The following is a 13971-nucleotide window of genomic DNA, read 5'->3' on the forward strand; positions in this document are numbered from 1 at the left end:
CTGACACCATCTACCAACCAGGAGGACACTTGTCCTGAGGACAAGTTGTCTTCTAACTAAAGACTGAGGCAAAGAAGGCGTTAGGCCTAAAATGAGCAGCATGGAACAGTGAATGTAGAAAAAAGCATTACACAAATGATTCTTTGTGCAAATACACTCATTCCCGGGGTGTGTGTGCAGAACCATTAAATTTCATAAAGGTTGTATGGGTATATTTTAAATGAAGTTGTGTGAATGATTATTTCTATAAGACTAAGAAGAGAGGGATTTTCTATCCAAGAAGTTTCATTACATTAGCACTATTGCATGTGAGTTCTGTGCAGGGGCCACTGAACTGCAGGAGTTCTGATACCTTATAAAACCGGTAGGGCTCTTCTACTCATAATAAGTAGGGAGAAGAAAAATATATAGAAAAGAAAAAGCATTTGATTTATAGGAAAAGATACTTTTTTGTCAAAATGAAAATTTGTAGGGGAAATAATGGAATTAAGAAAACAGTTGTGAAAGCATTTATCTTTTATAAACATGTATTCAAAACATATATTGCTCAATATATTTCACCTTAAAAACCAGCTAAACTCAGAAAGAAGAAATACAAATATTTTATTTTTGAACTTAGTATTTTAAATTCCTTCAAAATTCCTTCCTTATCTTTTCACAAAACATGAATAAAGTTTGCTCTGAAGTGACGTTTTGTTTTTCAAACCACTTGCAGAGGAAATTTGCAACTCAACTTTAATGTAATTAAATGTCTCAGTGTTACAAAAAATCATGTTCTTAGAAACAGGCATAATTTAAATTGTTTCAAGGAATACAGATTTACAAAAAAATCCCTGTATTTTTATCTATACAGAAAATATTTCAGATATTCACATACATATTAATAATAATAATTTATCCTTTTCTACATTAAAATGGGAAAAAAATCTAAAACAAATCTCTTACAGTTTTCTTGGACTTGACAATCTGTTTTTTTTTTAAAGAATAATCTTTCAACACTTTAAATGTTATTTTCTTGCCTTGTGAATTGCCAGGTATTTTTGTATACATCAAAAAATGTCTATTTGTGCCATGCTTGTCATGTCCTATTTAGAGTATCTGTGAGCTCAACCTTGATCTTAAAATTAGAATTTGAGATATTAACATAATTGTGAAGCTAAAGAAATCATAGTTTCAGCTGGCTTTGCAGTTCAGTGAAGCTGAGCTGCTTTGAGAGCACACATACTCCACTGAGGCAGAGAAGCCTCAGTAGATATTTTTTAAGTTGGTACACAGACAAAGTTTGTAAAATCCTACCGCTGTGCCTATTACTTTTAGTTATTCTTGCTGTGTTTATTTGCAGAGTCTAATAATTTGGAAACAATTGAAAGAAATTTGCATAATGATATGCAGTATTGGAAACATTTTATCAGTGATGTTTTCATATTTATAGTAGGGTTGCTGGCCAGAAATTTTCATAGAGCTTTGTTCCAGTTTCCAAGATTCACGGCATAAAAAACTCAGCAGTACCCCCTGTGTTCTGGATTCTTAGGGTTGTGGTGGCCCCCTGCAATGTCTTCAGTTATTTGAAATCCTGTTTCATTAGCTTGTGCAGTTTTTCCCATCTGTGCTCCCAACAGTCTCCACCAAAGGCTTACAAAGTCTACTTCTGAGGTCAAAGAAATCATTATACAAAGGTAAAGGGTATTCCTTGTCTTGAATCTACAGATGGTTGAAAGACATTGCCAAAGCAAAACATGACATTTGTGCAGAGCCAGGAATTAAACCCAGCTTTTCAACATTCTTTTCCTTTCAACTTCCTTCCTTCTAACTGAAGAGTGCTGTGATAAATGCAATTACATGAGCATCACTTAATTTGCTATTAGAAAATCGTGCACTTTCTGTTACCTTTTACATAATGATTTAAACAGGTGCAATTTCATCTTTGAAGGCATGAAATTAAAGACAACAAAAAGATAATTGGTCTAACTGTTCCATTCAGAATTCTGAATAACTATACATTCAATTGTACACAGACTGTGGTTTTACATCTGTTTTGATCCAATAACCTATAATCATCTAGAACAATCTGAGAAAGCCGTGTCATTAAGATGAAGATATCTGCATAAAAATCAATTGTAATTTATTTATTCAAATCTGTCTTAAAGTCTGACAAGTATTGAATTCCTTTTTCACTGTAATGTTCTTGAATTAAGTTTCTTTCCCCACATCTGCCCAGCCTTTCTGCTTTGTTTGTCCTGAACTGGAAAGAGAAACATTTTTTCTACCACTTATCTGGGAGAATTTTTGGACAAAACTCAAATATAAATATTTGTGCTTTAAAAGTTACAGACATAAAACTGATGCAGTGCTAAATGATTTTGTTGGCCAGATGGCATAGTGGCAGGAGCAAAACAGCAAAATGGGAGAGCAGCATTTAATTCTGGACTTTGAAAGAGGGGTCTGCTCTTGGTGAGATTGATACTGTTTTATTTTTAGAGGGCATTGACCAGAAAGCGTTTTGTTAATGCCAGCTGGCTTTGTGAAGTGCACGCTGCCTCATGCAATCAAGATCCAAGACTGTCTGCAGCCATGACAATGCTGTTGCCCGTTATGTTGTTTTGTTTGAAAAAAGAAAAACAACTTGGTATAACTAGGGAAAGAACAGACGTCTGGAGTCAGACAACAAGAGTACATTGATTTATATCAGCCAAGGGTTTGACCTCCCTAATCTTATTCATTCACATGGAGTAAATGAAGAATAAATAGTGAAATTAATCCTGAAAGTTGCCGCATTCAATGTGGAAATTGCGCACATTCAGCTATATGGTGTTGTATAAATACAGACGCAAAGCACTTAAGAAGCTCACAAACAGCATTCCAGGGCAATTCATTTAGAGCTGGCTGGGGTGACTTCTCACAGAAAACCAATTTGTGGTGTAGATGCATAGCAAAGTTTAGACTGAAGCCCGGATTCCTTGCCAGAAAGGCTCTCTCTGTTATATCCAGAGAGAAAATCAAAGCAATGCTGCTGCCCTGCTGAATATTAAGAATGATCATGTCCTGTGAGGATTCCAGTACTTGATATCCATGCAGTTTATCAGAACCTGCAGACCAGCCTAACCCTGTGGAGCATGTGATTCTTTTACAAGTTACATGACATTTTCAAGATGTGACCTTAATCTCTTTCTGAATGACAATACTTTAAAAACTATGTTTTAGAATGAAAAATTCTTGCATTTTATTTTCATGCTATTTTTTGCTTTAGTCAAATGTTACTCTTTTATTTTGTGACACCTAATTATCCCAGAACTGATAATGTTACGTTCTTTATCCCACTTTATGTTCTGCATGACACTGTACAAAGAAATAATGGAATTACATCAAGTGTCCAAAGCATTTTTTGCTCCTGGTCCTTCCCTTTCTGGAGAGAAAGAAAGGTGGTTAGGGATATTTTCTTTAATAATATCTTAATATTAAAAACTTGGGAACTGATAACAAGCATCAGACTGTCTTGAATTACAGTCACAGCATTAAAAACATTCCTAGATGAATATTTGAGAAAATGCACAGTAAGAATGACTTGGGATGTCTGAAAACACAACATGGACTTCTTCTAATCATCTTTCAATCACAGTATTGTTCTCTGGGCAGTTTCTTCCAGGAAATTCATCAGGCAGTTTCCTTCCAGTGATGTTGAAAGATACCAGTTTGGTCTATGGCTGTGAAATGAGAGAATATGAACTCCAGTTTTTGATCTCTTTGTAGAACTTTCTAGAAACTCAGTGTCTTTAAGAACAATTTTGATAATGTTCTTATGATCAAAAAATATCTGTAAAAATGTGATTGACAGGGATGACTATGCAGTGACTATTAAAGCTCTAGGGTTTAGTGAACCATAATTTGGACTCATCCTTCATCAGCCACATAACAAAATGTATCATGAATCTTTTTTGGTCTATTTTATTTATAAGAGACATTCAATCAAAACCAGCCATTTGTGAAGCCTAGAGTATTTTTTCTTTCTACTGTCTTATTTTCAGAATGCCTTAAAGTGATTAAAGGAACATGAGATCTAGCAAATACATGTTAAGGGAAATGATAATATGTCATCATCAATACAATTTTGGTGACCAGTGCAAAAGTCCTTATCCCTGATCACTCAGAAAATGAATTAATCTTTGTACCTGTATTGAATATATTTACATATCTTCCCTATTAAACTGGAAATGTCTTGTTTATACATTCATATTCATTTAGAATTTGATTTCATTCTTCCAGGAGTTATTGCAGAATTTTCCTAAAATTTGATGCTGTGACCCTCATGTTTATATTGGGCTAGAGTCTTGTGAATGGTAACTGCAACTAAAATAGTTGCAATAGTATTAATAATAGGCTTTTTTAAAAATGACAGCACATAGGTGAGATCTAAGACACAAAAAAATTCTACTTTGATTCAATGTATGCATTAATAATTCAAAACTTTTCAGATTTTTTCTTTATTTTTAGCTAATCATTTCTATATAGAACACTCTGGTGTATTTTCAATTTATTCCAAATATTTCATCTGAGCAGCAAGAATATTCTCCATTACATAGAAGACATTACCTGTGCATCAGTGATTTGTTAATACTAAGGCTTCATATCTGAGAGGTTCGTATATGCTTTAGCTGTCTGCGTCTCATTTCAGTAGCATTCTGGCAAAGATTCCTTTGCTGACAAGCCTCTCTTTGAGCAGAGAAACAAAACAAAGAGAAAGTAATTTTTAAAAATTGCTTCTGTCTACAACAGCAAATAGAATAGCTCAAGAGGAATTGATTTGAAGGGTGAAAAAGTGGGCTCTGAGACTTATTTTCGTACGATATGCATTTTGTGGACATTCACATGGAGGAGCTTGTCTGATACTGTGAACTGAGCTCCTTTTAGTTCAAGACATCTAGGGAGGCTTTGGGATCATTTTCTTCTTTGAAATTTGGTCCAAAATGGTCCAATATATTTGCCTCTTGATACTTCTTCTAATGATAGCAAAGTACAAACTCGGGGATGGTAAGGAGATTAATTTCTGTAGTCTATACCTTAGGTGAACTAAAATATTGTGTAAATGACTTTTGAAATAGGTTTATAAAGGCCTTCCTCTATTCTAGGGCTTGTTCATGCCTGATAACTAGGTTTGAGAGTAAATTCTTTTTCCTTTCTACACATTAAATTATTTAATAATATTCCCGATTCAAGAGAAGATGATGATGTTCGCAACCCAAACATTTGGGTGATTGAGCTGGTAAGATGGAAATTAGGGTTTTGTTTGATTTCAGCCAGTTAAAGACTTTAGTAAAACAGCATAGCAAAGATAAAGATTTCTCATGCTGAAAGACACAACACTCTGTGAACTAATATCCCTGGAGTAGTTTCAGGCAGCATATTCTCTACTGAAAACCAAAGAAAACAAAACAAACTCCTCCAGGAAAGAAAGGCTCCCCAAATATTTCAGCAAAGGATAATATCACAGAAAAGTCTGAGAGAACGGAAGCCAAGAATGTGTAAGTCTAAGCAGTGAATAGTACCAGATATTGGACTCTTAGCTAAAAGAAGGCTTTTATAGTGTTTTAATAATAGATTTGAGTCAAAGAAGTGTTCAGAAGATTTCAAGGGAAATTATTAGAAAGAGTAGAATATTGGAATCTAATGCATAGAGTTCAGAAACACTGAATTTCTGTTTAGTCTTCATGAAAGATATAGGAAAACCTTCTGGTTTAAGACAATTAAAGGAGATATGATAAAAATCTTAATTCATGTTGTAATTGGTCTTGGATGCTACTTCATCCGTTTAATTTTGCAGCAGAATAATAGGAGTGCACTTCAGTGTCATAGATGCTTTGTGTTTGTAATTTTCAAACAATGGGACAGAGAAGTGATAACAAAAATACATTTTATGAGCAGTCCAAAGAGTATGCTAAAATTATTTTGACTGTCTCTGATGCAGATTCTCATTTATTCTTGGGTTTTTTATGCTCACATTTCAATAGCTAGCAAGAGCTCTTGTGATATGCTAAGAATATTGGCCTACAAGCCTTCTAAGATTTTGGCTAAATTTTCTAAACAAGCTTGTGTGTTGTATTTTGATATAAAGATTCTCACACAGAAGAGTGTTGTATCTTTGAGAGTATCTTTGAGTAAGAGATGCTCTTCATATTATTGGTTCTTTGGTGATATTCACTGAAATTAAGGAATGCCTTTTATTTGTTTACTTAGAGACAAATATTATTGGGAATTTACTTAATGGATGTAGCTAGGTGAATAAAAATAATTTTGGCCTGCTCAGAAGTCCTTGTCGCGATTCAGAAAGGGAAGTTTGGATAACAGAAAACAAAATATATTTGAGAAAAGCACAATACTTAAAAAGAAAAAAAAGTATGTTTTAATGTTGAAATATGACGTTCATAATGTAAAATTAATTATGAAATATTTTCCCTGAATAGCAGATCTTAACATGTAGCTTTGGGCTTAAAAAAATAGATATTAGTGGATGCGGAATTCAACTATTTACAGAACAAAAAAATGCACTTCTGGTTCATGACCAGAATACCACTACTGCAAGAAAAGTTAATAAAAGTGAAACCAAAATAAATGAAAATAAGCTAATTACAGTTCATCACAGACAATGTCTGCTGTAGAGCTGTAATATCAAAATATTTTTTTATTTTATTTAAGTTCTGTTGAAGGTTACATTTGTCACTGCATTTGGCTAAATATTAAAAAAAATAAAAAAGTCATTTTTCTTATCAGCATCTTTCTCCTCTTTTAGCCTGCTACTCTAATACTAATGTCAGGTGTTTCAGTCTTCCCATTGAAAAAATAATGCCTGTTTAATTTAATTTCCTGCCAATTTTATAGTAACTACAATGACAGAAGTTTAGAACAGTAGAAATATGTGATTTGAATAGGGAAAAGAGCTGTGTGGGTTGAAACTATTCATGCAGAATAGGAATCATTCATTAATATTTTGTTTGTCTTCCAACAAGCTTTCAGCAATTAAGAATGAATAGAAAGAAAAGGATAATGACATGTTGTATCAAAATTCAAGTGCTAAAGAAACACTTTGAATTTATGTGATCAGTTGATGCATCTCTTCTGCCTGTTTTTCAGATCTACCCTATACACACCTCAGAGTCACTGTATTAGTCTTACAATTTGCTTGACATTGATTGACTTTCTGAAGCTAACAGGAATTATAATATTATTTAGGCCTGACTTATCACCTTTGCTTTTAATGCTTGGTGCAAACAGAAAATACAGAAATTCCATTGAAACTTAAGAGAAACCTCCTTTACTGTTAGAGTTGAAAAACTGCAGAACATCTTGCTCAGAAAGGCCATGGAGTCTCCATTCTTGAAGATCCTAAAAACCCAAGTGATCAGATCCCTAAGAAAAGTGCTCTAGCCAACTCTACTTTGAGCAGAAGAGTTGGACTAGATGATCTCCAGCTAGCCCTTGGGCCACCTTAAGCTCCTGATAATACCCCAAAATACCATACATTGTTAAAGTGGAAAGTCATCTGATTTAAAAGTCAGGGAAAAATAAGAACCTTAATTCCTAATGTTCCAGGGTAATGTTCCGTGGGTAATGTCCATGCCCATGACGGATAAACTGGTAGAAATACGTGTAGAAATATAGCTTGCTTTGGCTTGCTATACTCAACATACTACTATATAGTTAGGCTAAACTTTTTATGCTCCTCTACATGTTAAGTTGCATTTTACATTTGATTAAAATGTTTTCAGTCCTTATGGTTTTGCAATGTAGGCATTGTGACCACAGAAAGGCCTGGGAGCCCTACTGTTTTTGTCCAAGTGTTAAGTAGTTAAGATAGTTATACTTTAGTGTGCACACTTTGTACACAGAATAAGTTGTGAAGTAATTGGCTTAGAAATGGTTGATGGCTGCAAGTTTAGTTCTCTAAACAATTAAACGTAGAAAAGGTTTACTCTGCCACCCTACTACTACAGTGCAAATCCACCAACATTTTTGAACAATGTTTATAATGTTGATAGCAACTGGTATACAGAAACTATGAAAGAATATAATCCAAGAGCAGTGTGAAATATCAGGAATTACAATGCAAAACTTCAAACTTTGGGATATGAAGAAAAATATCTATCATAATGGTGAAAAAGTGCCACAATTAAGCCTTGTGGAGCTATATGGATATATTGCTTTTTACCAAGTCTAGCCAAACTCTGTCCCTAATGTCAACCTTCAAAACTAGGGTTCTTCATGTATTGAAAATATAATTTTAGTTTCCATCTTGGATAGGGATGAATTATTTAATTCGGGTTAAGATAAACTCTGAGCTCTAGTAACTTATTCTGTTGTACAGTTACTATAGATAGCAGGAAGTGTATGTTTTTGGCATTGCAGAGTTTTTTGTTCTATGGATTAGTGGAAAGGAAACTATCTCATTTAAGTAATACAGATGAAACAAGGAAGAAATAAAGATTTATCACTGAGGTGTAATGCAAAGGCATATCTTTTTGCTCCAGGATCTGATACAATTAGGAAGAACTCCATATGCTGTTCTCAGAAAAGATGATATAAGTTTTCTGAGGGTGAAAATCATCAAACCTACAGTCTTCTTATTAAACTTACTGTCTTCTTACCAAACCTGAATATTGTAAGTCCCTACCAAAGGACTAATAAAGGTTTAATGTTGCTTTTTTGCTGGGATAGGCAAATTGAACAATTGTGGACTTTGGGTAGAAGTTACTCAAGCATTTTGATTCACAGTGGTGGTAGACACAGCTGCCTTAATGTTGTGCATTGAAAATCAATAAAACTAAACATAACCCTGTCCCCTCATAGGTTGGTGCCTTAATTTGCCAGCACTCAGATGACGCATTGCAGCTGACCTGAAGCTGCCCCCTAAACTCAATCAAACTAGAAGAAAACAAGTCCCTGAATAAGGCAGGGAAAGGCTGCATTCAAACCCAAGGGAAGACCTCAGCCAACCCTGTTCAAGCTCAGACCCAGACACACCGCTGGCCAGAGAGCTGGGTGGAGAGAGCTCCCATCCGATCAGCTACCTGAGCCCAGGAAATCCAAAACCCCTACGAAAAGGGCATCCAGATTAAACTCAGTGCTTTTTGCTGAGGACTCAGCGCTGTGGAGGCCTGTGGGTCTGCTGGACTTCCTGGGGCCATGCCCTGGAAGAACATCCCATAGAACTTTAACCTCTCCCATGGACTCCTGTGACACGCTGTCAACCCACTCCAGTGCCACTCCCCCTGTGGGCCCCACTGGCTGTTCAACTGCCTGTTAACAACCTATGGTCAAGGTTCTATCAGTTTCTTTGTTCTTTGTACCCTTGTTGCTACCCTGTGTTATAAATTGGGTCGGTCTATTCACCCTTGTGTTTCCCTGTTGGTCACTGTAACCCTTTTCCTGCTCACACCTTCAGGTGATTGATTGTTGCTGTTGCCTCCACCCCTGTTTACCAGTATATAGTCCTGGACCCTCTACCTTTCCCTTTGTCCCTGGACGCTTTCAGCACGTACATGAAATAAACTGCCACTGTAAACCTCTACAAAGACCCTTCCTGCTTCTGCCATCTTAGATAAGCAGCTGCTGCGTGTGAGTGTGGTGTTTGCTGCGTGCTTGGTGGAGTGCTCTCCTCATGGGGATGCTTCAGGAAGGTTGCAGCAATCCACCATCTGCCCGTGCTGCAACGTCGTGTCAATGTGTCTGTCACCAACCCACGACTCCACAAAACATCTGGAAATTTATTGTGTGCATTTGTCTGAGAAATTACTGGTGTAATTTTATAAAAAGTAGAACAAAATTTAGTATATACTCTATCTTCTCTTGTTAAAGTGGAGCTTACTATCCTTATTTTTTTCATGGCAATAAATACATAAGAAGACCAGCATTTTACGAATAACTTTTTGTAAACATTAATGTTGGTATTTATAATTTTTCACTCTTGTCTGTTTTACTAATATGCAGTTTTACGTGAAACCACAACTGTTTTACAGATATAAACGAAGATTAGAGTATATGACGAAAGTTCTTGGTTTTGGAGAGGTCTTATTGCATTGATAGAAACTACTGCATAAATAGTACTTATTATGTATTAGCATTCTAGTGTTCATAACTAAGTTCTTGGGGATTTAAACTCATTTAATGTAAATGCTCTTATTAGTAACAATCCAAGGACTGTTATGAGTTTCATGAACAGTATCATGTACATGCATATACAGGGTTTTTTCAGAGGCATTTTAGAGCACCCCCATACTGCTGTGTTTTTATCAAATTTATCTCTAAGATGTCCTAGTTTTTTGGGTGTAAAAATAAGGTGCCATAATTCATTTAGCCCAAATATTCCAAGTATATAAAAATTCAGTATCTTTTATAACTGATAGTTCTGCTCTGACAAATGTTTATCCAGATTATACTGTCCTAACTACATGGTAATTTGCATATCAGAGATGATGACTTGTGGGAAAGTCAACTGCAATACAGATATTTAATTTTTTTTTGTTCTTGAAATTCTTTATGTTAATCACATGGAGTATTTCTAACTATGCAAGTAACAGACATATATTATAATCCAAGTCTATTTCTTTTTATTGGAAAAGGACAGGCCATGATGTTATTCCATGAGGTTGGATGCATTCAAAATTTGCAATACATTTGACTGAGTAGGTCTGTCTCTCAGAGGTAATGCAATAGAAAGGTCAGAATTCTGATGTTTATACTGAAAGTAGAAGTGTAATAAATCCTGCAAAATAACCATTAACATGCACATCATTCTTTCAGAAAGAATTTTATTGTCATTATGTCATTCTCATTGATATTCTGTGGAAAGGACTGAACTGGCTCTACTGAACTGAATACTCTGTGTGTTAGTTTTGGGTTAGATAATTCCTATTCAGTACAGCATTAAGAGAAAAACAAGATTAACACCCATATCTGTTTAAAAACGATTATTAATAACTTAGTAAAAGTACATCACATTTCTTGTAGTTTCAAGGATATGTAGTGATTTTCTTAGGGAATTTTCAGCCTCAGCTATAAAACAGTCAAACTTTGCATCTGTCACATCTCTTCCCTACATGCCAATTAGGTAAGGCACATAACTTTCAAAGAATATCTGAAAATGAACAGGATGCTCCTGAATCTTTTATAGCTTGTTCCAGAGCTTATTTTAGATAACTTTGCTATTACACTTGTGGTAGCCACAGATGTGATAAAAAGGTGTTCTCTTCTTGTGATCTAGTTGAGTCTGATTTCCAAGAAATCTATAAGAAATGGAACATAAAGTTCCAAATAGTTGATGGCTTTTTTTTTCTTCTAGTTCCCATTTTAAGTTACATCACTGCTCTTGCAGGAACTGTAGATGATGCAAAGTCCTTCTGGTGTTGAGGAATGCAGTCAGTGCAGGTAGCTTGGTGAGCAGCTGCAGGGGGAGCTCTGGGTGTTGGGAGCCCCAGGCAAGAAGTCTTGGACCTCTAACCCTTTGCATAATAAAGGGAATGGGGACCTGTGTCCATCCAGGGGACCAGACACTCAGAGACAGGGCAGAAGCTGAAGAGCCCAAGACTTCCATGTGCTTAGACTATGGAAGCATAAAGCCCAGGATTTTCTCTGTTCAGAGTCCCTCCTCAGAGGTACCAGCTCAAGCTGTTAATTTTTATATGGTTATTGCAACAAGACTGAATTATTTCAAGGATTGAGACATCTGAGACTCTGCAATAGGAAATTTGGGGTCAAGCCAGTAAGGAAACATAGTATGACTGTGTGAGTTTGATGTGTGTAGATGCCAAAGGGCCTCTCTCCCAGCTCAGCTGATCCAAATGTGACTGCCAGAATTGTATGATATTCAGGAATAATCTATGGGATGTTCTAAGTGAATTCAAATCTCTGAGATTTCACGGTTTGTGTCATTGGCCCATAACTAAGTAACAATTGATGTATAGTTATAGATTACAGCATCTCATTGCATGAAGTTTTGGTCCACCAAACAGTTACAGTAAAGTATTTCTGGTAACTATCACCTGTATAAACTTTTAATCTGCTCATGCCAGGAAGGTTTAGCATTATATTTGTTGTCCAGCCTGTCTACCATCAGCTCTAACTACCTTGGTGTCTTCAAAGTTTTGTACCTTCAAAAGAATTTTGTACCCTCAAAATGAAATTACCTCCTCCTACCCCTCTACTTGTAAAGCTGATGTGGACTTCTGTCCTTCAGGGCTTGTGTGAGTGGTTGCAGCTGCTGTTTTCTCCCTTCTGGCCTGAATATATATTTCCATCCTATAATGACTACAGTTGCCAGTGGGAGTGATGTATGCCTATGTCTCAATCTAGCATAGGGATTGAAACACATCTGAATCCAAAGGACAGCACTATCAGACACCCCATTTTAAACACTGGTAAATGTGTGTGTTGTCTTGTAAAAATAATCTATTGGTGGTTTTTTCAGAAGGTGCGTTCTAGTATAACAAATATTGTTCTGCAGTTCTCTAAATGTATCATTAAATTATTTTAAATGTATCATTGCTGCTTGAGTGTAGTTTAAATCCTAAGAGAATCCTCTAACTTCTCACTGAAAATCCTGCATGTCCTCAGCATCCTCTGGAATGTGAAGGATTGACTCTTCCATTTCCTGGGATTCTCATTGGTGCCAGGGTTCAGCATGTAGGCTTCCAGAGCAACAGCAATATCTGTCATTTTGAATGAATACAAATCTCTAACAATCCATGTTTATACAGTCCCAGTGGAAGCGTGTTGTGTCAGCTGCGCTTGCGGTACTTTAAAGGCTTTATTAAGTCAGCTGGCAACACACCCTGTCTCCAGGCACTGGCTTTTATGGCAAAGGACCTAAGAGACTTTTTTTTGTCCCTTTCCTTTTTTATTCTTCCTTTTTTCCCCTCTCCTTTCCCATGCTAACAGGTAGTGATTTTATAGAAATCTTATGGGTGTGTTGCTATGTTCATAATACCCACAGTATAGTTCACAGATGAGCACTTTTACCCAGCCATACAACCTTACACATACACGTGCACACACTGTCAAGTACCTTTATGCAGTCTGATATTAATTCTGATCAACTTATTACTACTGATAGAGAACTGTACAAAATTTATAAATAATTATAACCAGCTCTCTTAGCCCATGTAGCTATTTGAAAGGAGGCTATGATAAACTCTCTGAAGGTTCTGACCACGTATTACAGTAAAATTCCATGCATACTCTGTCCAGTGGCCTTTTATGTAAGAACTGCACTTTCTGTTTGCTTTAAAGTAGACAAAAACTGCTAGATCGGTAAATGTTAAAATATTAGTTTGCTTAAGTCATGTTTTGAGAATCAGTTGTCCAAAGAGTGAACTTTGCAGTGACATTCAGACTCTTTTCTCTTGCAGCCGTTTCGTAGAGTGACGTTTTCTGTTGTGAGTCAGCCTCAGGACCCGCATCAAGGGTCATTGCAGAGTTGCTATGACAGCGGTCTGGAGGAGTCAGAGACACCAAGCAGTAAGAGTTCATCAGGGCCGAGACTGGGTGCCCTTCCACTCCCAGAGGACAACTACGAAAGGACTACGCCGGATGGCAGTGTTGGTGAGGCAGAGCATATGGAAAATGGTAGGGGCAAACACAACATTCACACACATAATCTCACTAGCAAGCGATACTAAGTAGACTTTGGAAAGGTCAGTCCAAAAAACATAAATAAACGCATTAAATAATTAATATCGAAATCGTTTGATTTTAAAGTTTGTTAAAATGCAGGTATACAAAATAATGGAACACAACGCCACTAATTAAAACAGCTGGTTTTTTTACATTACTTAAAATCTATACTGCAGAAACAGTTAAAACACTGAAAAAATATCAGTAGAGGTCTGGGGAAATGGTAATTGAATAAAATGATATACGTTTCATTTTAGATAAAAGACCATAAAAGACATATATATCCTCATCTCCTTCCATTTTTGACTCAAAACC

The 13971-nt window shown here is 36.0% G+C and overlaps 1 protein-coding gene across 1 annotated transcript in view; it reads left to right on the forward strand.

Annotated features, from left to right (window-relative positions):
• Positions 1–13971, forward strand: part of PCDH7 (protocadherin 7) — a 260537-nt gene that overhangs the window by 108012 nt on the left and 138554 nt on the right. The window contains exon 3 of the mRNA XM_058803518.1: positions 13392–13608. Within this exon, the coding sequence (XP_058659501.1) occupies positions 13392–13608 (217 nt within the window). The remainder of the gene's footprint in view (positions 1–13391; positions 13609–13971) is intronic.

Source organism: Ammospiza caudacuta, chromosome 4, assembly GCF_027887145.1.
Source record: "Ammospiza caudacuta isolate bAmmCau1 chromosome 4, bAmmCau1.pri, whole genome shotgun sequence".
Taxonomy (NCBI): domain Eukaryota; kingdom Metazoa; phylum Chordata; class Aves; order Passeriformes; family Passerellidae; genus Ammospiza; species Ammospiza caudacuta.